The 26644-nt window shown below is 39.1% G+C and overlaps 1 protein-coding gene across 5 annotated transcripts in view; it reads left to right on the top strand.

The window, feature by feature from the left end:
- Positions 1–26644, top strand: part of LOC132394392 (arf-GAP with SH3 domain, ANK repeat and PH domain-containing protein 1-like) — a 426165-nt gene that overhangs the window by 183321 nt on the left and 216200 nt on the right. For all 5 annotated transcript variants that reach the window (XM_059970475.1, XM_059970494.1, XM_059970464.1 and 2 more), the window contains 4 exons: positions 5288–5337; positions 13384–13513; positions 19464–19549; positions 26123–26198. In XM_059970475.1, coding sequence (XP_059826458.1) covers positions 5288–5337; positions 13384–13513; positions 19464–19549; positions 26123–26198 — 342 coding nt within the window. The remainder of the gene's footprint in view (positions 1–5287; positions 5338–13383; positions 13514–19463; positions 19550–26122; positions 26199–26644) is intronic.

Here is a 26644-nt window from a genome sequence, read left to right on the forward strand (position 1 = left end):
AATCAAATCTTCAGATACTGGAATTGTAAAATAAAAAGGAAAGCTGGAATGTTTAGCAGGTGAAGCCACATCCATGGGAAGTGAAACCTTCAGATTAAACACCCTTCGTCAGAACTGCCAACAAGAAAAGGGAGGCGGGTGTGTCTGATGGGGTAGAACAAGTGACCATGAGGGTAAACTGCAAAAGATGATCAGCTCACTGAGTGAATGGGAACAGTTAAACGGTGAGTGCACAGACAAAGGAATGTGGTAGTTGTGAATTCAGAGCAGCGAGGCTTGGTACGCCCTCCCTTCCACGAGAGCGATTGAAGAAATACAAACTAAGGCAATATCACAGATCAAGTTACTTAAAGTTAAAGGGTTCAATTTTGTGTTACAGAGGGCTGCTGAAGTGTTATTTCTAAAGCTTGTATTAGGCTTCATTGTAACAGTTCTGAACACATCAATTGGGAGAGGGATGGAGAATTACCAGTTGAGTGGCATGATAGCATAGTGATTAGTGTGACACTATTACAGCTTGTGGCATTCCGGAATCTAGTATTCCGATCCAGTGTTATTCTGTAAGGAGTCATTGTGCATCCTCCCCATGGAATGCATGGATTTTCTCCGGGTCCTCCGGTTTCCTCCCACAAAGAAACACTGAATAGGTTAATTGGTATAGTAAATTGTCCTGTGATTAGGATAGGGTTAATCAGGTTGTCAGAGGTTGCTGGGCGAAAGACCAGAAAGGCCTACTCTGCACTGTATTGCTGACATGAAAAAATATAAAATGGCAGCATGTAAGAAGCTTAGAGTCACCCTGGGACCTAATACAGGATCTTTGCAAAGTCACTCATATCTGTGTTTAGATTCTCCAGTGTGGAGGAAACCATGTTGTGAGCATCGACTGTGTAGTACACCAGGCTGAGACAGTGCAAGTGAATCGCTGGTTCACCGGGAAACTCTGTGTCCCTGGGTATTAGGAAGGGGAGAGGTGAAAGGACAAGTTTTGCATTGTGTGTGGTTGCAAGGAAAGGTACAGTGGAGTAGGGGCAGAGGAAGTGCGAGAATGGAATAGAGCCCTTAGAAGCAAGGTGGGACAAGCAGTATTCGATACAGCTGTGGGAATTGGCAGGCTTGTAATGGACATCAGAACCCGGTTTATCTTTAGTGATGGTGACTGTTCCAGAAAAGGCAGGGAAGAATTGGAGATTGATCATGTGAAGGTGAGAGTATGACAAAAATTTGCAGGAAAGGTAAAGACATTGCTGAATTCAGCATAATTACAGGTAACAGCACCAACAGTACTGGCATAAGTGTTAAGGGGATGTGCATGGGTTAGACTAAAACAAAAACTGTTCCACATGTCTATAAAAAAAAAATCAGGCATGGCACGGACCCATGTGCATGTCTCTTAATGGTATCATCTGAAATTGTAAAATTAAATTGAAAATTAATGATAATATTCTGTAGCTCAGCACCTTAACTTCCACGCATGCCAGATATTCAGAAGAATGTATAGACATTTTCTACAGCTAAATATTGGAAAGATCAATGCTGCTCTTTTCAATTTCTGCTCCTGTTACCTAGCCATTAACTTTATCACTTGTTTTGACAAGTGATACATTACTGTTATATTTGTAGAGTTTCCAATTGTATACCTGTTTATACCTGCACTTTATGCAATCCTGGATAGATCTGTAGTCTAGTGTAGCTTTTTCTGGGTTGTTTTTATGTAGTTTTTGTACTGTTTTATGTAGCACCATGGCCTTGAAAAACGTTTTTACTGTGTACTGTACCAGCAGTTATCGTCGAAATGACAATAAAAAGTGACTTGACTTGTTCCCTCATCAAGATCCCTACTTTTCCTTCATACTTTACATTATTGCCACTTTTCTGCTGGGACTCTCAATCATGCTAATATATATCTCCAGACTTAACTGTTCCATTGCTCTTTTGTTTAAACTTCTATTTTTTTTTACCAAGCTCAGCACCAACTTCTAGTATCCTAACTCTGTCTCATTCAATCATTATTCCTATTTTCAATTATCTATGTTGGCACCCAGATGAGCCATAATTTTAGAATTGTAATCCATTTTTTTCTAATGCATCAAGGTTTTGCTGCTACTTTCTTCAACTCTGGAAGCTGTTAGATCTTTCCAGTCCCAGTTCTTTCCTCTTGCATATTCACAATTTTACTTACAGTAATGTGACATGGAAGGAGGACACTTTTGTGGGTCCATACCATTTCCTAGCGGACAACTCGGGTTTCCTTTTTCCTATTTCTCTGATAATGGGCCTCGGCCTGAAATGTCCTGCTGAGATGTTGCTTGACCTGCTGAGTTCCTCTATCATTTTGTGTGTTGCTCTGAATTTCCAGCATCTGCAAAATCCCACGAGTTTCTTATATTCCTCTCGCTCATTCTATCCTACTCTCTTTTGATTATTTTGCCATTTGACTATGCATTGGGTAGTTGGTTAACCTACCAGCACCTGGGAAGTGGGAGGAAACTGGAACACTCAAATGTCGGGGGGAGGAGGCAGCAGTAGGGGAAGAGGGAGTGAAAGAACCATATGACCATAAGAATGGGCACATAAGCAATATTGTGGTGTTGGAAGTTAGTTAATCTTCTTTTCATGAATTTTCATTCTTCCTAGCCAGTTTTCTTTTCAAGGATGAAACCCTCAAGTGAAATCAGCAGTGAAGTAGGATGCAGAATTCAACTCTAATGAGACTTTCAACCTAGTGTAAAAAAAACAATGCTATAGTTAATTACTCTGGAAACATGGGAAATGCTGGAAATCCAGAGTAACACACAAAAAATGCAGGAAGAACTTACAGGTAAGGCAGCATCTGGGGAGAGGAAGGTTCTCGGTCCAAAACTGTTTATTTCCCTCCATTACTTTGCCTGACTTGCTGAGTTCCTCCAGCATTTTGTGTGTGTTACTTACAGAAAATCTGGGATTTTATAACTGAAATTCTCTTAAAGCTTGCAATCAGATCATTCCAACTATGTTCGCCAAGATGTGTTAATGCCCTACAAACTTAATTGTGTGCACTGATGACTTTGCCTGTGGCAGTCAGACAACAGGATGACTTTGACGGCTGCTGTTGCTGATCTCTGTTACATATCAGTTTGTTTCATGCTGCTGCATTTGGGAGATCACACAAAATTGTGCTGAAGAGGGGTGCCACAGTAGCTTAATGGTTAGCATGCAATATTACAAATTGGGGCATCTGGCATCCTCAAGCAAGTTTATAGTTTCCTTCCTATGTCTGCAAGAGTTTCCTCTGGGTGCTTCAGTGTCCTTCCACAGTCCAAAGATGTACTGGGTATTTGGTCATTGTAAGTTGTCTCACTGTCATCATCCTGTCTCACGGAGAGGATATTTTCTATAGTGCAAAGTCTAGGACCAGAGGGTACAGCTCAGAATACAAGGACATCACCTTAGAACAGAAACAAGAAGGAATCAGTGGAACTCATTGCTGTGGAGGCCCAGTCATTGGGTCTGTCGAAAACAGAGTTTCATAGGTTCATGATTAGTATAGGGAGAAAGCAGGAGAGTGGGTTTGAGAAGGATAATAAATCAGCTATGATGGAATGGCGGAGCAGACTCAGTGAACTGAAAGGCCTAATTCTGTTTCTACATCTTATGAAGTCACTTTGTCAAAGACCATGCCTGCTTTGGGAACTGTGCTTCACAAGCCTGTCCAGAGTGATTTGACCCCCCCCCCCCCACCCCCCCGAAGCACTTGGCCACCTTTCCAGCATTGCAGCAACCAGCACCCTCTGGTGATCACTATGAATGCCAGCTGCAGAGATCGTTGTTGTTAGGCTATATTTTTTGACAGCTGTAAGGACTTACAAAGCGTCACGCATGGAGATAGCAGTTTCAGCACCACGTTATAAGGTGAATACAGCAGTGCTATTCTGTAAACAGCTTTGTGATGACCCACAGAGTCATTTTCATGCCTTAAAATGGTGTGGAGCAATATTCAGGCTTGAAGTTTGAGATTCCAATAGGATTAACAGACATAGGGCACCTATGCACAAACTATAACAAGGTTATAGAATAGTAAAGATAATGGGTTAAGTAAATTAGTGTAGTGGACTGTGATTGGTTGACATGAGCAAATGTGAGCAATGGGTTAATTGATGCTTACTTTTTTTGCACCTCAATTGAGACAAATGTGCATTGATATGGAGTCATTATCAGCATACATAGAACATTTTTCAACATTAAGCACAAAGAGAATAAAAATGACATAGTTAATTAGAGTCCTCTGAGATATTGCTGCATAAAATTGCAAATGAATATGTGAGTTGTCTGTTGGGAATAAAAATAGTATTGGTCAGACACTGAAAAGGTTAGAACTGGAAGTATCATAATGCTACATACTGAACAGTTATTCTGTTATTTTGCACTCCTAAATGTGCAAAATTGAATTTGTCTGAAGTAGGGTTGGCTCTGCAGTATATCTTTAGGCAGGTTTATTAAGTGAAAGCAAAGAAGTAAACATTAACCCATTAAAAGCATTTAGAATATATTGGTTGCAACTTTAAGATATTATATGGATATTATGAAGCAAGGTGAGGAAAACATTATCTTCTTGGCAAGTAAATGTCTTAGACATGCATCATGTAACTGTATGCAAAGATAATTTTGTAATACTTTTGGTACAAAGTGAGCTCATGTTTAGACTGTTGGGTTCCATGGTAGAAGCAAAATCTGTGTATTCATTCTAAAATGATTTAATTGTTGTAATTTGGGGATCATTTGGATAAATAGACAATAGATGCAGAAGTAGACCATTCGGCCCCTCGAGTCTGCACCGCCATTCTGAGATCATGGCTGATCATTCACTATCAATACCCAGTCCCTGCCTTGTCCCCATATCCCTTGATTCCCCTATCCATCAGATATCTATCCAGCTCCTTGAAAGCATCCAGAGAATTGGCCTCCACCGTCTTCCGAGGCAGTGCATTCCACACCTCCACAACTCTCTGGGAGAAGAAGCTCTTCCTTAACTCTGTTTTAAATAACTGACCTCTTAGTCTCAATCCATACCCTCTGGTACTGGACTCTCCCAACATCTGGAACATATTTCCTGCCTCAATCCTATCAATAGGAACTCAATAAATGAACTCAAGTAATCCAAATAATGTCCACCCAAACATAAATGGATTACAGATTTCAACTAGAAATTATTTTGCTCTAGACCTAGTTAGTCTGGAATTTTGAATGTTCTAGATTTTACAATGGTGAATAATTTTGGCATTCTAATTCATTTTTTGCCTTTTTGCAGGACCTGAAGAAGCCTTTTGACAAGGCGTGGAAGGATTATGAAACAAAATTGTAGGTACTTACATTCTTTTGAGAGGAAACTAATAACTATGTTAAGTTATAACTTAAGACAAATGTTGTATTTCTTGGATTCATTTAGAATAACTATCTTATACCTTTTAGGGAGAAAATTGCAGTATTTTATTCCCTCACTGTCATTGAGCTAAAATTCTAGAACTCTCCTGAGAAGTGTTAAATGAATCAAGGGATAACTTAATAGGAATTTGCTCTGGTGTGTTGGGCAGAGTGCAACATGCAACAAAAACAACATTTAACAATCATAAAGAAGTTTAAAATAAAGAATATCCACTGTCCCAGGAAGGGAGCTCACCCCATTGCCTTCGCGGGAGCAAATAGGGAAAGGTGATTAAGTACTGGCTCAGCCTGTGAAGCTTACATCCCTTGAATGATAATATAAGAAAGAAGTAAGATGGTTATTCTGGAACATTGTTTCAGAAATACACATTTAAATTCCACCATGGCTACTGGGAATTTAACGTTCAAAGTAAATCTATTATCAAAGTGCAGATTTATTACCATATAATATGCCGAGATTAATTTTCTTGCCAGCAATCACAATAAATACAAGAAACACAATAGAATCAATGGAAGACCACACCCAATGGGACACAACAATGTACAAAAAAAAAACAACAAACTGTACAAATACAAAAAGAAGGGAAAAAAGAGAAATAATAATAAACAATTAATATAGAGATATGGGATGAAGAGTCCTTGATAGTGAGTCCATAGGTTGTGGGAATAGTTCACTGATGGGACAATAGAGGTTGAGTGAAGTTCAAGCAACTAAATATAATTAAAATTTTGCCTCTGCAGTGGTAACAATATACTAGCCATAACATAAAAGAATTTTTAAAAACTAGCTAATTCATTAACATTCTTCAAGGCAAGAAACTGCTCACCCTTCCCTGATTTGACTAACATTATTCCAAACTGTCCAGTGTCTTAATTCCTGGACCTAATTTCCAATATCTATTAACGATGCCTCAATTGAGTCATTTAGGAACGAACAATAAATGCTGTAAGGAATTCAGTGACGCCCACAATATATTTAATATACAATTAATTATGTGCCTATAGTGTCTACAGCATCCGTAAAGAAAACTATGCAAGAGTGTCTCTTAGAAAAGCCACTGCTGAAGATCAATTATTTTTTTTACTTTTAGAAGTACCTTAAGAACCTGGTTTGTAAAACATAGTATAAAAATTCATGAGAAGAAACAAATGGAAATCCTTCTGAGCTATGAATGTGTGCTTACAGTAGACAATTGAGGACAGTGAAATTGTATTCCCTGTATACCTGTCCTTTTCTTTTTCTCTCCAGCCTTCAGTGATCTTTGAGCTTTTATAATTTTCAGACCCTGCACATCTCTAATCTGAATTGTTTCCCTGTTGCTAACCATCTTTTCAATTGTCATTGGGGCAAGCCCAAGAATTTTTTTCTCTAGCACCATGAGTAGCATAGAACATAGAAATCTACAGCACATTACAGGCTCTTTGGTCCATAATGTTGTGGTGACCATGTAACCTATTCTAGAAACTGCTTAGAATTACCCTACTGCATAGCCCTCAATTTTTCTAAGCTCCATGTACCTATCTAAGAGTCTCTTAAAAGACCCAATTGTCTCCAACTTTACCACCATCACTGGCAGTGCATTCCACACTCCCACCACTTTGTGCGAAAAGCTTACCTCTGACATTCCCTCTGTACCTACTTCCAAGCACTTTAAAACTATGCCCCCTTGTGTTAGCCACTTCAGCCTTGGGAAAAAGTGTCTGGCTATCTACACGATCAATGCCCTTCATTATTTTATACACCTCTATCAGGTCACCTTTCATGTTCCGTTGCTCCAAGGAGAACAGGCCAAGTTCACTCAACCTATTCCCATAAGGCACACACTCCAATCCTGGCAACATCCTTATGAATCTCCTCTGCAGTCTTTCTATTGTATCCATATCCTTCCTGTAGTGAGGTGACCAGAACACTACTCCAAGTCGGGTCTAACCAAGGTCTTATATAACTGTAACATTTACTCTTGAGCTCTTGAACTCAATCCCACGGTTGATGAATGCAGACACACCATACGCCTTCTTAACAAAACTGTCAACCTGTGCTGCGCATCAGCTTTGAGTATCCAATGGACATGGACCCCCAGATCTCTCTGATCCTCCACACTGTCAAGAGTCTTACTATTAATCTTATATTCTGCTTCAAATTTGATCTTCCAAAATGAACTACTTTACACTTAGCTGGATTGAACTCCATTTGCCTCTCCTCAGCTCAGTACTGCATCATATTGATACCCTAGTGTAACCTCTGACAATCCTCCATTCACTATCCTTTGTGTCATCAGTAAACTTACTGACCCCCCCTCCCCTCCAATTCTTCATCCAGTTCATATATAAAAATCACAACCAGGAGGGGGTCCCAGAGCGGCACACCGCTGGTCACGGACCTCTATGCAGAATACAAACTATCTGCAACCATTCTTTGCCTTTGTGGGCAAGCCAATTCTGGATCCACAAAGCAAGGTCCCCTTGGATCCCATACCTCCTTACTTTATGAATGAGCCTTGCATAGGGAACCTTATCAAATGCCTTGCTGAAATCCATATACACTACATCCACTTACCTACCTTCATCGATGTGTTTTGTTACACGCAAAAAATTCAATCAGACTCTTAAGGTGGGACCTGCCCTTGACAAAGCTATGCTGACTACTCCTAATCATATTATACCTCTCCAATTGTTCATAAATTCTGCCTCTCAGGATCTTCTCCAACAACTTGATACCTCTCCAATTGTTCATAAATTCTGCCTCTCAGGATCTTCTCCAACAACTTGCCCACCACTGAAGTAAGACTCACTGGTCTATAACTTTCTGTATTACAGTTTCAATATAATTATGGAGGAGGATAGGACTGGACCCAAAGTAGAGGTTTTTGATTGGAGAAAGGCTAACTTTGAGAAGATGCGAAAAGATTTACAAATAGTGGATTGGGATTTATTGTATGGGAAGGATGTAATAGAGAAATGGAGGTTATTTATAGGTGAAATTTTGAGGATACAGAATCTTCATGTTCCTGTTAGGTTGAAAGGAAAGGTTAAAAGTTTGAGAGAGCCATGGTTTTCAAGGGTTATTGGAAACTTGGTTCAGATAAAGACAAAGACCCCTACAATAAATATAGGCAGCATGAAGTAAATGAGGTGCTCGAGGAATATAAAGAATGTAAAAATAATCTTAAGAAAGAAATTAGAAAAGCTAAAAGAAGATATGATGTTGCTTTGGCAAGTAAAGTGAAAATAAATCCAAAGGGTTTCTACAGTTATATTAATAGCAAAAGTATAGTGAGGGATAAAATTGGTCCCTCAGAGAAACAGAGTGGACAGCTATGTGTGGAAGCAAAAGAGATGGGGGAGATTTTGAACAATTTCTTTGGTATTCACTAAGGAGTAGGATATCAGATTGTGTAGGGTCAGGGAAACAATTAGGGAAGTTATGGAAACTATGACGATTAAAGAGGAGGAAATACTGGTGCTTTTAAGGAATATAAAAGTGGATAAATCTCGGGTTCTGACAGGATATTCCCTAGGGCCTTGAGGGAAGTTAGTGCAGAAATAGCGGCTCTGACAGAAATGTTTCAAGTGTCATTAGAAACGGGGATGGTGCCGGAGGATTGCCGTATTGCTCATGTTCTTCCATTGTTTAAAAAGGGTTCTAAGAGTAAACCTAGCAGTTATAGGCCTGTAAGTTTGATGTCAGTGGTGGGTAAGTTAATGGAAGTGACTCTTAGAGATGGTATATATAATTACCTGGATAGATAGGGTCTGATTAGGAACAGACAAAATGGATTTGTGTGTGGAAGGTCATGTTTGACAAATCTTATTGAATTTCTTTGAAAATGTTACTAGGAAGGTTGACGAGAGTAAAGCAGTGGATGTTGTCTACATGGACTTCAGTAAGGCCTTTGACAAGGTTACACACAGAAGTTAGGAAGTTAGTTAGGAAGGTTCAATCGTTGGGTATTAATATTGAGTAGTAAAATGGATTCAACGGTGGCTGGATGGGAGATGCCAGAGAGTAGTGGTGGATAACTGTTTGTCAGGTTGGAGGCTGGTGACTAGTGGTGTGCCTCAGGGATCTGTACTGGGTCCAGTGTTGTTTGACATGTACATTAATGTTCTGGATGATGGGGTGGTAAATTGGTTTAATAAGTATGCCCATGATACTGAGATAGGTGGCATTGTGGGTAATGAAGTAGGTTTTCAAAGCATGCAGCGAGATTTAGGCTCGTTAGAAAAGTGGGCTGAAAGATGGCAGATGGAGTTTAATGCTGATAAGTGTGAGGTGCTACATTTTGGTAGGACTAATCAAAATAGGACATACGTGGTAAATGATGAACGGAGTAGAACAGAATGATCTAGGAATAATGGTGCATAGTTCCCTGAAGGTGGAATCTCATGTGGATAGGGTGGCGAAGAAAGCTTTTGGTATGCTGGCTTTTATAAATCAGAGCATTGAGTATAGGAGTTGGGATGTAATGTTAAAATTGTTAAGGCATTGGTGAGGCCAAATTTGGAGTGTTGTGTACAGTCCTGGTCACCGAATTATAGGAAAGATGTCAACAAAATAGAGCGAGTACAGAGAAGATTTACTAGAATGTTACCTGGGTTTCAGCACCTAAGTTACAGGGAAAGATTGAACAAGTTAGGTCTTTATTCTTTGGAGTGTAGAAGGTTGAGGGGGGACTTGATAGAGGTATTTAAAATTATGAGGGGGATAGATAGAGTTGACGTGGATAGGCTTTTTCCATCAAGAGTAGGGGATATTCAAACATGAAGACATGAGTTGAGAGTTGGGAGCAATAGTTTAGGGGTAACACGAGGGGGAATTTCTTTACTCAGAGTGGTAGCTGTGTGGAACAAGCTTCAGGTAGAAGTGGTAGAGGCAGGTTCGGTATTGTCATTTAAAGTAAAATTGGATAGGTATATGGACAGGAAAGGAATGGAGGGTTATGGGTTGTGCAGATTGGTGGGACTAGGTGAGAGTAAGCGTTCGGCACAGATTAGAAGGGCCAAGATGGCCTGTTTCCATGCTGTATTGGTTATATTATTACTACTCCCTTTCTTAAACAAGGGAACAGCATTTGTAACCCTCCGGTACTTCTCTGGTCCCTGTTGATGATGCAAAGGTCATCGCCAGAGGCTCGGCAGTCTCCTCCCTTGCTTCTCACAACAGCTTAGAGTATATCTTAACTAGTCCCAGCAACTTATCTAACTGAATGCATTTGTAAACCACCACCTTTTGAAAACATCCTCTTTCTTAATGTCTATATGCTCAAAAGCTTCAGTCCGCTGAAAGTTATCCCCACGATTACCAAGGTCCTTTCCCTTGGTGAACACTGAACCAAAGTATTCATTAAGTACCTCTGCTACTTCCTCTGATTCCATGCACATGTTTCCACTGTTGCACCTGATTGGTCCTATTGCCTCACAGTTCATTCTCTTGCTCTTCACATACTTGTAGAATGCCTTGGAGTTTTTCTTAATCCTGCTTGCCAAGGCCTTCTCATGGTCCCTTCTGGTTTTCTTAATTTCATTCTTAAGCTCCTTTCTCCTTTCTGGCAACCCTGTAATTTTCTAGAGTTCTATTAGAACCTATTTACCTTTTCTTCTTAACTAAATTTTGTACATCTTTTTGCACTGTGGTTCTTTTTCCCTACCATCCTTTCCCTCCCTTAATGGAATATACCTATGCCAAACTCCATCCAGATGTTACCTGAACATTTGCCACATTTCTGCCATGCATTTCCCTGAGAACATCTGCTCCCAATTTATGCTCCCAAGTTGCTGCCTAATAGCATCATATTTACCCCTACCCCAATTAATTGTTTTCCCAAATTCCCAAACTATCCCCCTCCAGTGCTGTGGTAAAGGAGATAGAGTTGTGCTTACTACTTCCAAAATGCTCTCCCACCCAGAGATCTGACACCGGACTACATTCATTTCCCAATACCAGATCAAGTACAGTCTCACCTCTAGTTGGCTTATTTACATATTGTGTCAGGAAACTTTCCTGAACACACCTAACAAACTCCACCCCTTGCTCTCAGGAGGTGCCAGTCAATAATAATAGTCATCCGTTAGTCTCGAGAGATCATGGATTTGCGCCTTGGAAAGTTTCCAGGGTGTAGGCCTGGGCAGGGTTGTATGGGAGACTGGCATTTGCCCATGCTGCAAGTCTCCCCTCTTCAAGCCACCGATGCTGTCTAAGGGAAGGGCAAGGGCCGATATAGCTTAGCACCGGTGTCGTCGCAGAGCAATGTGTGGTTAAGTGCCTTGTCAAGGACACAACATGCTGTCTTAGCTGAGGCTCGAACTAGAGACCTTCAGATCACTAGACCAATGCCTGAACCACTTGGCCAAGTAGGAAAGTTAAAATCACCCGTCACAACAACATTATTCTTGTTGTACATTTCTAGAATCTGCTTCCCTATCTTCTCCTTGATGTCTCTTATCGTTAGGGGGTCTATATAAAAAAAAAACTCCTAATAGAGTTATTGCCCCCTTCCTGTTTCTGACTGACTTACACTGACTCAGTAGATAATCCCTTTCTGCAGCCATGACACTATCCACACAATGCCACACCCCCACTTCTTTTGCCTCGCTCCGTGTCCTTTTTGAAACATCTAAAGCCTGATGCACTCGTCAGCCATTCCTGCCCCTGATGCATCCAAGTCTCTGTAATGGCCACAACCTCATAGTTCCATGTATTGGTCCACACTCTAAGTTTATCTGCCTTATTTATGGTATTCCTTGCATTAAAATAGACACATCTCAAACCATCTGGTTGAGTGCTTTATCTTCCTTTCAATACTCCTTAAACTCATCTCTTAAGCTTTTGACCATTTGTTCTGATGTATCTCTGCTAAGTTTGCAAAATCTGGAATGTTATTACAATATTAAAATCACCACAGTATGATAAATTGTATCATTGATTAATTTTGCAGGACACCTCATGGAAAATTCTCTTGATTTTATTTGTATTGCTGATGTTTTCTGCCTGTTCCTTTTGGTTTTTGTATTTCTCTACTTCTGTTTAATTAACTTTTACTTTACTCTCGAACCCTTGTGGGTGGAAGGTTGGTGTGTGCTGTGGCGTGGTGAGGAACAAGAATGAACCAGTGTTATCTGATTGCATTTAGAGAATGTAGTCCTCACCAATGGGTAAAAGAATATTATTCTTAATGAAGTGATATTTGCCTTTTCATTGATTCTCGTTTTTAGTTTTCATTTTCCTCCCTTCAGAGACTGTTACATTAAAAATACTTCTAAGGAAGTATGAAATTATTTTAATTTTATTTTGTGCACAGGCTCAGAGGCCAAATACACAGACTGAATAACAATTTATTCCTTATTCTGCTATTTGGTTCCCTTCATTAGCAATAATTAATCTTTTCTACAGAAGAACAAAACATGAACTTAGTCTGTGTATGGAATGCTTTGTAGGACCCATGTGGCTGGAATATTTTACCTTGGAATAAAATGCCAGGTACAGTGCCTGTGAAGGGTATTCACTCCCCCCCTCCCCCCAAAGTTTTCATGTTTTATTGTTTTACAATGTTGAATCACAGTGGATTTAATTTGGCTTTGAGATCTGTTTTCACTTTGACATGAAAGAGTCTTTTTCTGTTGATTAGTGTCAGAAAAGTTAAATTAAATCCACTGATTCAATGTTGTAAGATTGAATCAAGGTTGTCAGATACCACCGTCCCTAGGATTGTGCAGTGAGATGCATATGTTAAACTAATGTTTACTGGTAATTTAGGATCTGATTGTGTACAATGGAGGTTGGTAATGCTCTACCATATAGATGCTGCTGAAATTGTGTACATGATGTATTATATTTTGAAGATTTATCTAGTATTTGTTACAGAATGAAATAGTATAGCTTTTTGGAAATTATTAGTGATCTGTTGGAAATTTCATTATGCTGTATATATTAGAAATTTGGGAAAAATCTCACCTCTGTTACAGTGCTAAAATTGAAAAGGAGAAACGAGAGCATGCAAAGCAGCATGGGATGATTCGGACTGAAATTACAGGAGCGGAAATAGCAGAAGAAATGGAAAAGGAACGACGGGTATTTCAGCTCCAGATGTGTGAGGTTAGACATTGCAATGTTATTGTGACATAACCTCCAGATGTACAAAAGTTCTTAATGAGTTTTTGATATTTTGAAATGTAGAAGCAGTCAGTGGATGGAGGCTATATTTTATATTTAAACTGAAATAGGTTTAGACCTGTTCTGCTAAACAGTAGCATGGCACCAATTCAAAGAAAATCTATTATCAAAGTGCATATACGTCACCATAAGCTACTCTTGAGATTTTTTCTTGAGGACATTCACAATAAATACAAAGAAACACAATTGACTCATTTAAAAACTAGATAGAACAAGATGAACAAGCAGCCAAGTGTGCAAATGATTACAATATGTGCAAATACAAAAATGTAAATAATAAATATATAAGCAATAAATATCGAGAACATGAGATGAAGAGTCCTTGAAGGTGAGTCCATAGGTTGTGGGAACAGTTCAGTGTGCAGATCATTTTGCTTCATATTTTTTGCTTGATTTTTTGGTGCAAAAATATAAATGCAAAATATAAAGCATATTGGGGTCTGTAAGCTCATTGGGTTGGTAGGGCCTATTACTGTGCTCAATCTCTAACTAATGTTTGTAAGTAAAAAAAAATAGTGGGAACAAATGGGGGGAAGAATACAGACACATTGTTGCAAAATGCAAACACAGGAAGTTAGAACTGTAGAGAAAATTCACTATTTGTTTATCAGTAACTTTTCAAAAGCTTGATTATGGTCGAATATTGGGGCGCGTTGGGTTTGCCCACATTTCTTCAAGTCCTGAGGTTTTTTACTGGCATAATTTAATATTAGATTCATCCGCAATGCTGTCATTGCTGTTGGCTGGTGGAATCCCAACGGAGTGCAATGCAGAGTGCAAGATTTTCAGATGTTGGGCCAGGAACCTACTGACTGAGCAGACATCTGCCAAATCGTGGTTGCATTTGCAATCACTAGGAAGAAATAGCTGCAAGAGAGTGGTGTTATTTGGATTTGATTCGGTTGGTTTAAGTGCATTTAGTTGTTTCTAAGTATGTGTTTTTAGTATTTCTTTAAATGTTAATTTTTTTCAAATATTTTTAATTTTTAATAGATCCCAGATGTTTTCTTCTGTTTAGGCAGTTCCTCAGGATCAAGACCATAAGAGAAAGAAGCAGAATTAGGCTTTTCAGCCCATCGTCTGCCACTCTATTCTATCATGATATTTTTTGCCCTTAACTCCATTCTCTTGCCTTCTCTACGTAGCCTTTGACACTATTACTGATTAAGAACCAATCAACTTCCATTTTAAATATACTTAATGACTTGGCCTCAACAGATGTTTATGGCAATGAATTCAACAAACTCACCGCCCCTTGGTTAAAGAGGTGCCCTTCTATTCTGAAATTGTGCCCTCTGGTCTTAGATATTCTCTCCCCCACCTATGGAAACATTCATTCAACATCCACCACTCAAGAAGAACTTACTTCATTCTAGTTTTGCATTTTCTGAGGTGGTTAATGATGCCTATGTGGGGACAACAGATGTTATAGGTACTGGCTGATAGATAATTTGTTAAGTGGTTCAGCACTTGCACAGGAGCTTGTGTACTCCGGATGTACGGCTTCAAGATTCTCATTATCATCCCAAATGCTCTTCTCTATTTTGAACTATACTTTCTCTTCAAATGGGCTTTGAGCACATACTTGGATCTATTTCGTATGAATGACGGCTTTGATGGTTAGTGAATTTAGGGTCTCAGTGACTGTATGATTGCTGCCAGCTGCTTGCTATAGGAGAAGCAGTATGCTGTTCCAAACAGTATTGAGCAAGGCAGGCTAGAAGCTGGCTTCCCAGAAGAAGGGCACACCTGCGACCGTGCTGGAAGAATGGTGTGGTTCAAGGGCTGATGAGACTATATTCTCAGGATTAGCAAGAGAGGAAAAGGCTCATTTGTGTTTTGAATGATTGGTCACCTTGTGAAATGAGTAAACCTGCAAGTCTGATGGAATAATTTTCCCAAACAGTGATTCTGGTTCATGCTTCACTTTGCAAAAGAAGAAAACTAGATAAGACGGTGGGAGTTGTCAACAATGGTGCAGCACCTCAGTGTAGTGGTTAGTGCCAGTGATCAGGCTTTAAAGCCTATTGCTGTCTATTAGGAGTTGGTATGGTCTTCTTTGACTGTGTGGGTTTCCTCCAGGTGCTTTGCTTTCCTCCCACATTCCAAAGGTGTACGTGTTAGGGTTAATAAGTTGTGGGTATGTTGTGTTGGCGCCAGAAAAATGGCGACACTTGCAGGCTGCCTCTAGCACATCCTTAGTCCTTTTTTTGTTGCGGACAAAATGCATTTCCCTGTATGTTTTGACATTTCACTATACATGTGACAAATAAAGGTAATTTTTTTTTAGCTAATCCTCTGGGGAATTGAGTCCATTTTTCAACATGTTCTGTAACTTTGGCATGCAGCATTATAAATAGGATTGATGTGTGTTTTTAATTAAAAAGAGATCATATCAGATTATGTAATCTTATAGATATAATATATATTATAATATTATAATATCATAACAGATATTCTGAACTGAGTGTGCTGATTGAAGATGCACCTTTGAAAGAGCCATTTCCTTATTTTGGCTTTCTCAACCAAGGGTTGAACGAGTTTTGGATGGGACTGTAGCACTGCTTTCTTGAAAGTACAGTTGATTCGGGTTAATTGGGCCATCGGCTAATTGGGAGAGCCGCTTATTTGGGACAAATCTTAAAGAACATAAAATCATTGAGAAAATAGCTGGGATTCCCTTTATTTATTTAGACGCTATGCCACTTAATTGGGGGAGGAGACTGTAGCCAAACGGTCTCTAACCAGCATCTTGTGCACTTGTGTGCCTGTTAGACTCTACTCGGTGCTTAGAGCAAGGTTTCTAAATAGCGTCAGTTGCATGTGTTTGTGTTCGAAAAGCAGTGATTTTTACCACTGATAGTTGGTGAGAAATAAGCGGTAAGGCAATTCAAAGTTGTTTTTCTCACTGCAGTTTTAAGCATTCATGCTTGGAAATGCCAGAAGCAGCTGGGACTGAAAACAAAATTATTTTACTACTTCGGATTAGGAACTACGAACAATTTGATGATATTGACAGTCATGTTAAATGAAGATTTGGAGGATGCAGTCATTCAAAGCATTGTATGGAGGCAATCCATTATCTACACTAGGTGTCTGCGCTGATTTTGTTTATTTACAGTGATTCAAAAGAACACACCAGCATACACTGAAGTACTCAGTCACTAACTAATATACACTCATATAGTATTGTGGTATTGATAGTGTTTTAGTTTGTTCTGTATTTCATTTAAATACATAATTTGTTACTAACTTAAACAGTCTTTAAATATCTTTTTAACTTTTGTTTTGAAACTTGATCTAACTGGGACAGCCATGTAATGAACATAAATGTACTGGTCATGATGTGTCCCATTTAACTGCAATCTATTATAGCAGTGATTCCCAGCAGGGTAGGTTGCATGTCCTAACAGGGTGTTAGGGGAAACAAAAGTTGTTGGGGGCATACAAGGTTCTTGGAGGAGGGGCGCACTGTGCAGCGTGAGACCTGACCAACCATATCAACTCACTGCCTTCGTCAACATCTAATAGGCATTCCCAGTTTGTGTTAACTTTTAATTTGAATTTAGCCCTGTTAATGATGTATAAATACATATGGCGCAATCTCTGTGAGTCTGGAGGTGAAGCCTTGACTTCTAATCCTAAGAAACAAACTGCAGAAAGTGTTAAATACAATGCTGCATACCTGGAGTACTGTTTTATTCTGTTCCCGTCAGATCGGCGATGCCCCAGGTGCCTTATCTGTAATACTATACTGTCTAGTGAAGCAATAAACCCATCAAGATTGCAAGAACACTTCTGTAAAAGATGCCCTGAGAAGGCTACTTACAGTATTTCTCAGTTCCAGAAGATGCAAAAGCATTTGAACAGTGTTGCACACTGGAATCATTTGACAAGAAAGCTAAAAATAACCTTTATAGTGGTCTCATAGCTCTTTATAACATTAACAAAATGAATGTAAAGTGAAAGATTAATAATGCCTGCTGTATCAGAAATACCTCACCACTGTTCGCAAAATGGATATCAATATTTTAAAATCAATTCCTCTGTATAATAACTGTATATTGACAAAATGAGTGAAAACATTGAGTACCAACTATGCACAGAGCTGTAAAAAAAAATCAATTTGGGATACAACTGCATGAATCAACTGTATGAGACAGCAAGACATTGCAAATGGCATATGCACATTTTTTTGAAAAAATGGAAAAGTATATGAAGAGATACACTTTTGTAAAAAGTTAAAAATAAATTTCAATAGAGGATCAATCTATGATGAGCTCAAAATGTATATTGAGGATAAAAGTATTCTGGTTAGGAACATGATTTCTTGTGCACCAGAAGGAGCACTGTATATGTCAGGTCAGCATTGCAAGTCCATTTGCAATCTTTTGTGTAATTCATTGTCAACATCTTGCAGCCAAAAACCCCAGCCAGCAACTTTTTTCAAGCATGACTCTTGTAATATCTGCTATCAGCAAAATTAAAGCTCATCTGTTAAATAGCAGAATATTTCTCCAGTTATGCCAAGATAATGATGAAAAGTTTGAACGCTTCTTCACACTGAAGTACGTTGGCTGTCAAAAGGCTGTTGCTTAAAACGTTTTCTTGATCTTTTTGGCACTATGAATTTTTGCACCGAGTCGACAGTAGTTTGGGAAACAAGATTGAACTTCTATGTGAAGGTGTGGCATACATAACCAATCTGTAAGACAAAATGAACATTCAAAATATGAAACTGAAGGGTGAGAATTTTAATTTAATTCAGACAAGAAGTGCATTGTTTACTTTTATTAGAAACTTGAAATAAATAAGCAAAACATTGGGAGAAGGATGTTCTCACAGTTTCCCTGCATGGAAAGTAGGGCCCTCTCTTTCATAGACGGTGATTTGCAAGAGTACTGCTTACACCTGCAGTCACTGAAGAAGGATTTTCAGAATCAATTCAAGGATTTAAATGATATGGAAATTCTGGACTGGGTAATTAACCCATTTCTTTGCAAAGTAAAGCAGGAAGAGAGCTTGCTAGAAGAAATTAATTGAAATTCAGAATGATGAAGAGGCAAAAATGCTTTTTGAAAATGTTGGCTTTTGTGATACGTGGCTACAGTGGTCTTTGGAGAAGAGCTAAATTGCTTTTCATTGCCTTTCTATCCTCCTACCTTATTGAAAGAGGCTTCAATGCAGTGAACCACATACCAGCAAAAATCAGAAACCGCTTGGACATTGTTATGCGCAGGGATTTGAGGCTTTTGCTGTTACAACTTTGAACCAGATATTTCAACAGTTGCTTAAAAACCATCAAGCTCAAGGATCACATTGATGTCAAAGTGGCTGTACAGTGCACAGGTACTGTGCAAGCTAGGTTTAAAGATAAATAAAAATTTAAAGCAGATTAATTTTTCTCATGTTAGCATATGGTTGGCATGTTTTTACACTATGGGGGTGCTGTAAAGTATGTTGTGCCTAAGAGAGGTGTTGGGATAAAAAATGGTTGGGAAGCACTGCCCTATATGAAACATCTTTTGGCATCAACATTGCAGTTCTAAGCTTTAATACTTTCTGCAATTCTTTCAATGATGAGAATTCTAGGCTAGCTTATCAGCCAGTGCTTTCCTGTGAATTTTCTATTTTTACAGTCTACAAAACCACCATTAATTGTTGTACAATATTTTTTCAGTCTAATTATTTGTAACAGAAACCATGACAACAGTTCTTTATTATTATTTTATAATTTATTATTTATTATAATTTATTATTAATTTATAATATGTCTACAGTGATAATTAATTGTTAGCATTATTGCTGATTGGAGAAATTACTTGTAGGTATTAAACATACTCATTCCCTTTCTTTGTCTTTCCTTGGCTAGTATCTCATTAAGGTGAATGAAATCAAGACAAAAAAGGGTGTGGATCTACTTCAGAATCTAATCAAGTATTATCATGCTCAATGCAAGTAAGTTCTTGAAAAAAACATTCCCTTATTTTAGCCTTGTATATTGTGTGAACTAATTATCTCATCCAGATTAAATTAGTTTTGGTTGGCCAGGTACTATTGAGTTGGTGTCTTCTCATGGTGATCCACAAGGTTTGTACACTTTAGGGAAAAGTAATGTAATTGCCTTCGAAGATTAGCTAATGGCTTAAATATTAGCAGAGATTGTTGGAAAAATGTATTAGTGATCAAGTTCAATTTTTGGAGTAAAGCAGAAAAACAAGTTAATTCAGTTGATAGTTCATGAGAATAATTAAGTAAGTTTTAAATGGTGGGGAAGGGCAGAGGCAGGTGCAGGGAAAAATATTCTGTGATAGGGTGGACATTAGGAGAGGTTGAATGATGTCAGTGATAGTGCTGGCTGAAAGATGGAATATGTCTGGAGTGGATACAAGTTGGAAGATATGACTGAAATCTCTAAAGAAGGGAGATCATGGGCATATGATCGACATATGAAGATGAAAAGCTAATTATTTGAGGTTGTTAAGTTCTTTACTGTGGCCAATTTGAAAGTTGGTTCTATTTCCTTGAGTTTATGCTAAGGATCATTTGAGTGATAAAGGGGGTCCTGAGTCAGAGTTCAGCGTAGGATTGGGATGAAGAATTTAAGTGACAGGCAACAGTCATACCTTTTCCATTTTGATCTTAGTCCCTTTTATTCATTTCCAAGGTCAGTACAGTCAACCAAGATGTCTTAATGCATTTAAGCGAACTATCGCTGCTTAAAACTGATGGAAACAACACCGATTGTGGTCAGAAGCACCCACTTAGGATACCACGAAGGAAGTATGGCTGTAGTTTGGGCTACAAGTGTGCTTAAGGAAAAGGGGTTTTAAACTCTACGTACCAACTATCTTGCTGGCAAATGTGTAGTCTCTGGTCAATAAAATTGATGATCTCAGAGCTAGGGTGCTGAATCTGAGGAGTATTAGGACCGCTTGTGTCCTTTGTTTCACGGAATTCTGGTTAACCCCTTCCGCACCGGATGCAGTGATTTAGATTAACGTGTTTATTATACACCATCAGGATAGATCTATAGAGTCTCTCAAATGCAGAGGTGGAGGAGTATGCCTCATGATCAACTCTTCTTGGTGCTGTAACGTGATCACTGTTTCGTACTGTGAGTGTCACTTTAAACCACTTAGATGAGGCGGGACTATGACATCAGTATAACAAGCTGCAACAGACCGCTGGGACTTTCAGTAGAGAGAGGAGAGAGAGCGAGAGAGAGAGTGGAAGCTTTGGACTGCGGGCAGGAACAGCTCGCTACGATATGGTTGAAGTCTGATACTTTCCCATACCCATGGGCATATTGGATGTGTGACTCACTTTGGATGTGGATTTTGTTGGAGTATCCTGTGGCCACCATGTTCGTTAACCCTTGCCTGGATTCGGGTGTGTAATGTGGTAACCACTTGTTTGAAGGGATATTCCGTGACTGTCACTTTTGGGATTTCTACATAGATTTCAGAAAGACTCGCTGAATAAGATCTTTGGCGACTGTTACTTCATTTACCCAGGGTGGAGTCTGTGGAATTCTTCGTACTTATCTCCTCTGTAGATTTAAATGTGGATTTACAAGTCTGTCCATTCATTTATTTATTCAATGAATTACTAGACATTAAGGAGAGGGAGAGAATGAACCCCTGTTAAATTCTGTTTTTTTTTGTTTAATTTCCTATTTTTTCAGTATATACACAAAGATAGTGGTTTTAATATTAAAACCTGACTCAACTTGATCTATTGCTGCTGGTACGTAACAGTGCATAATTATCTCAGTGCTGTCCCAATTCTGCTCACCAGACCTGGATTCTCTAGCAGCTAAGTGTCGTCCTTTTTACCTACCATGAGAGTTCTCTGGAGTCATTTTGGTAACAGTTTACATTCCACCTCAGGCCAATGTCAGTCAGGCTTCAGATGATCTGAGCAATGGGATGGATCAACAGGCATGAAACAGCACACCCTAACGCCTTCACCATCATTTTGGGAGATTTTAACCAGGCCAGTCTGAAAAAATCACTAAGCATTTAGCATCAACAGATCATTTGCAATACCAGAGGAAACAACACACTGGACCATTGCTACACCACCATCAAGAATACATACTGCGCTATTCCACGCCTTCACTTTGGGAAGTCTGATCATCTGGCTATACTTATACTCTAGTAGAGGCAGAGACTGCAGACTGCAGCACCAGTAGTGAGGACCAGCAGGTATGGAAAAGGGAAGCACAGGAGGGCCTACAGGACTGCTTTGAATCGGTCGACTGGACTGTATTCAGGGATTCATCTTCAAACCTGGATGAATATATTGCTGTTGTCACCGACTTCATTAAGACCTGTGTGGATGAGTGTGCGCCTACAAAGACTTGCTGTACATTCCCAAACCAAAAGCCGTGGATGAACCAAGAGGTACGTTGTCTGCTGAAGGCTAGCTCTGTGGCATTCAAGTCTGGTGACCCAGACCTGTACCAGAAAACCAAGTATGATTTGCAGAAGGTGTTTTCAAGGACGAAGAGACAATTTCAAGCTAAGTTAGAGGCAACATCGGATGCACGGCAACTCTGGCAGGGTCTGCAAGACATTACTTCCCACAAAGTTTTTAAGGATTATATGGGTCGGCACAACATGGAGGGCTGAAGGGCCTGTACTGTGCTGTAATGTTCTATGGTTCTTTCTCTCAGAGGCCGATGTTAGTGTGTCTTCAAAGAGAGTGAACCCTCGCAAGGCAGACGGTCCTGATGGAGTACCTGGTAAGGCTCTGAAAACCTGTGACAACCAACTAGCGGGAGTATTCAAGGACATTTTCAACCTCCCACTGCTGCAGGCAGAAGTTCCCACTTGCTTCATAAAGGCAACAATTATACCAGTGCCTAAGAAGAATAATGTGAGCTGCCTTACTGATCATTGCCCAGCAGCACTCACATTGACAGTGAGGAAACGCTTTGAGAGGTTGGTTATGATTAGACTGAACTCCCGCCTCAGCAAAGACCTGGACCCATTGCAATTTTCCTATCGCCACAATAAGTCAACAGCAGATGCAATCTCAAACGTGCTCTACACGGATTTAGATCACCTGGACAACACAAACACCTATGTCAGGATGCTGTTCATCGACTATAGCTCGGCATTTAACACCATAATTCCCACAATCCTGATTGAGAAGTTACAGAACCTGGGCCTCTGTACCTCCCTCTGCAATTGGATTCTTGACTTCTAACCGGAAGACCACAGTCTGTGCAGATTGGTGATGACATATCCTCCTCCCTGACGATCAATACTGGCTCACCTCGGATGTGTGCTTAGCCCACTGCTTTACTCTCTATCTACACACAACTGTGTGGTTAGGCATAGCTCAAGTACCATCTATAAATTTTTGGTACAATCCCAGGTGGCAACGAGAGGGCATACAGGAGTGAGATAGGCCAACTAGTGGAGTGGTGCTGCAGCAACAACCTGGCACTCAACGTCAGTAAGACAAAAGAGCAGATTGTGGACTTCAGGAAGGGTAAGACAAAGGAATACATACTAATCCTCATAGAGGAATCAGAAGTGGAGAAAATGAGCAGTTTCAAGTTCATGGGTGTTAAGATCTCTGAGGATCTAACCTGGTTCTAACATATCAATGTAGTTATAAAGAAGGCAAGACAGTAGCTATACATCATTAGGAGTTTGACGAGAATTTGCATGTCAACAAATACTCTCAAAAACTTCCATAGATGTTCTGTGGAGAGCATTTTGCCAGGCTGCATTACTGTCTGGTGGAGTATTGCAGAGGACTGAAAGAAGCTGCAGAGGGATGTAAATCTAGTCAGCTCTTTCTTGGGTACTAGCCAACAAAGTAGCCAGGACCCCTTCTGGGAGTGGTGTCATAGTAAGGCAGTGTCCATTATTAAGGACCTCCAGCACCCAGGGCCACTGTAACCATTAGGTAGGAGGTACAGAAGGCTGAAGGCACACACTCAACGATTCAGGAACAGTTTCTTCCCCTCTGCCATCTGATTCCTAAGTAGACATTGACTCCTTGGACAATGTTTTTAATTTATTCAATGTAAGTGTACTCTAATTGATTTATTTATTATTATTTTTTTGTTTTTTCTCTTCTATAATTATGTATTGCATTGAACTGCTGTTACTAAGTTAACAAATTTCACGTCGCGTGCCGGTGATAATAAACCTGATTCTGATTCTCTTTGAATAAAATTTAAGAGCATAATCCAGCTCTCCAGTTTAGGTTTACATTCTGAAAAGACACTGCTAGTAATCTTGAAATAATCTGATGTTCCATCTCTCATGGTGAGATTGCTTGAATTTTTATAGTGTATGTGGTGAGTTGACATCTAGGAAGATCTGGTCAAAGTGGCTTTTTCTACAGTACATTCTACTAATTTACTGTAAGTTTACTTTTGAATTGATACAGAATGAGAGGAGGTGTACAGTAGGAAGGGATAGCACTGTAATAGCTTACTGGCAGTCTGTAAAAGTAATCTTTAATTGGTTAAGATTTCGTACTGGGTTTAATTTTGTCATTATTTCTGTACTTTATACTTCAAAAGAATTCAAAATGTATTAAAAATGATTACTTAGCACTTCACATTACCTCTGGAAATGACAATGTACATTGGAGGCTTTGTAAGTATTTTAACATTGAGATTCTGTGGATGTTAGAAATCTTGGAACAACACACAAAAAATGCTGGAGGAACTCAGCAGGTCAGGCACCATCTCTGGAGGGAAATAAACAGTCAGCATTTTGGTCTAAGAGAATTCATCAGAGCTGGAAAAGGGGGGCGAAAGCCAGAATAAGAAGGTGTGGAGGGAGTGGGAAGAGTACAAGCTAGGAGGTGATAGGTGAAACCAAGTGAGGGAGAAGGTGGGTGGGAGGGGGGAATGAAATAAGAAACTGGGAGGGGATAGGTAAAGGACTGAAGAAGAAGCAATCTTTGACAGGAGAGGACAATGACATGAACGGGAAGGAGGAGAGGCACGAGAGGGAGGGTGATTGTAGTGAGGAGAAGGGGTGTGAGGGAGGTTATTTAATGTAGGAAATACATAATGAAAATCTTAAAGCAAAATAGAATAAAAATGACTCTCTTCAAGTTTGTGTGATATTTGTTGGTATGGAAGTTTGTCACTTTTTATTTTGATGTTTCAGTTATATGTTTAGAGACTTGTAACAGTCGCATAATTGCATTTGTAAAGAAATTGTGCTGGTTTGTACTTCGTGGATTATTTGAAAAAAAAGTCCTAATTGCAGATTTGACTTTTTTTAAAAGCAAGAGGCATTTAACTTTTTTCAAACAAATCTTCTGGCAATAATTTTGATGATATATAAACTTAATTAGCAATTTTTGGCATTCTTATTATTTCTAATCTGTATTTTGGGTAAACTATTTTTTACTAAAACAAAGGACCAGATCATATTGTTTGACACCTGTTGGCCATTTACCTTGTAGTTTGGGCTGTAGTTTGGAAAGTAGTTTCTTGCTACTTTCAAGAAACGTTGGTGATTGTATTGAAGTGAGTGTGGCAGACTGTATCTAGTAAATCTACATTGGTGACATTCGCCTCTAGGAGAGTTGGTATGATTTATCCTTGCAGAGCTGATGCTGGAATTAGGTGTAGAAGTGTTATTCTTCATGTAGTTTAACTTTATTACACTTGTTTTTTAATATCAATTACCCATATACATGTAATTATTCAGTGAATTTTTCCAGTAATTACGGTATAGTTCAGTATTTTCCTGGAAACTTCTCAGCCTTCAGTAACAGGTGTCACACCGCATAAATCTGACTATTTTAAGGTAATTATTGTCAACAGTCTCTTCTTAACCCTAGCCTGGTGTGAGACAACCGCAACTATTTTTAGTCTGGTCTTTGTTCTCTTGATGCTAATTCTTGTTCTTCTTTGCTCTTGATGACACGAATAAAACGATCATAAGCAACAAGATTTATGCCTCATTCATGACTTCTGAAGAACCTTTGGCTCGCAAAAGCATTAGGATCCAACAATGATGTTAAATGGCTTTGGTTTCACAGTTGGCATGGAAGCCTTCTGACTTCTTGTGTGCATTTGATAGGGGAGGCAGATATGTGGCCTCCACCCCACTTCTCCAACCCTAGCCTTAATAAGGATGTGTCTGGAAATGCAGTTTCCATATTACAGGAGCTGGGGTGAAATTTGTTTTTTCTTGTTTTGAAAAAGTACCATCTTTTGTCAATGTTGTCAACATTGCCTAAAATACCACATCTTTCATTTTGGACAAGCAATCACCTGCGCACTCTTCAAATGATGTAGGATTGCTCTTGCTGGCGGAATGTCAGTTGGCAAGCCGATCTGGCTAGCTAGTATTTATTGTTGTAACAGTCAGTTGCTGGGTTGAATGATCTAGTTGAAGTTTTTTAAAAATTTCAATGAAGAGTTAAATGTAAAGATTTTCATCTGTAAGTGAAAATATAAATACTGTACCAGACCTCTAGTAATTACAAATCTTCATTGCTGGTTCTTTACTAATTCTCAAGTATCATATTTCCAAGTTTCTTTCAGGATGGCTTAAAAACAGCAGATAAACTGAAACAATATATTGAGAAACTGGCTGCTGATTTATACAATGTAAGTAATTTATGCAATAGCTGTAAGTTTATTACAGATTAATCATTGAAAGCTTTTGTTCCATTGAGATGTTTTTATTGTATATTCTATTATTAGATTTATAAAGGCAGAAGAGGCGGGTGAAGTTACAGCATTAACTACATAAGGAATTTAACTGGCTACATTATATTACTGTATTATGGACTTGTTGCCCTCCCCAATGTACACTAATTTAATTTCTCTTTCTTACTTCTGATGACGGGTCTTTGACTTGAAGCATTAATTGCTTTTCTTTCTCGAACCGATGCTGAACTGCTGAAGTTGAGAGTTTAATGTTTTTATTTGAGCTTTCCAGCATCTAAAGATTGTTGCTGTTATTCTTTGTTTTGGTATGCCCAAAAAAGAAAGTAGATGATGAAATTAATTAGATAATTAAAACACATACTCAGAGAATGAAAAGAAGACAT

Source organism: Hypanus sabinus, chromosome 1 (assembly GCF_030144855.1).
Source record: "Hypanus sabinus isolate sHypSab1 chromosome 1, sHypSab1.hap1, whole genome shotgun sequence".
In the NCBI taxonomy this organism is placed as follows: Eukaryota; Metazoa; Chordata; class Chondrichthyes; order Myliobatiformes; family Dasyatidae; genus Hypanus; species Hypanus sabinus.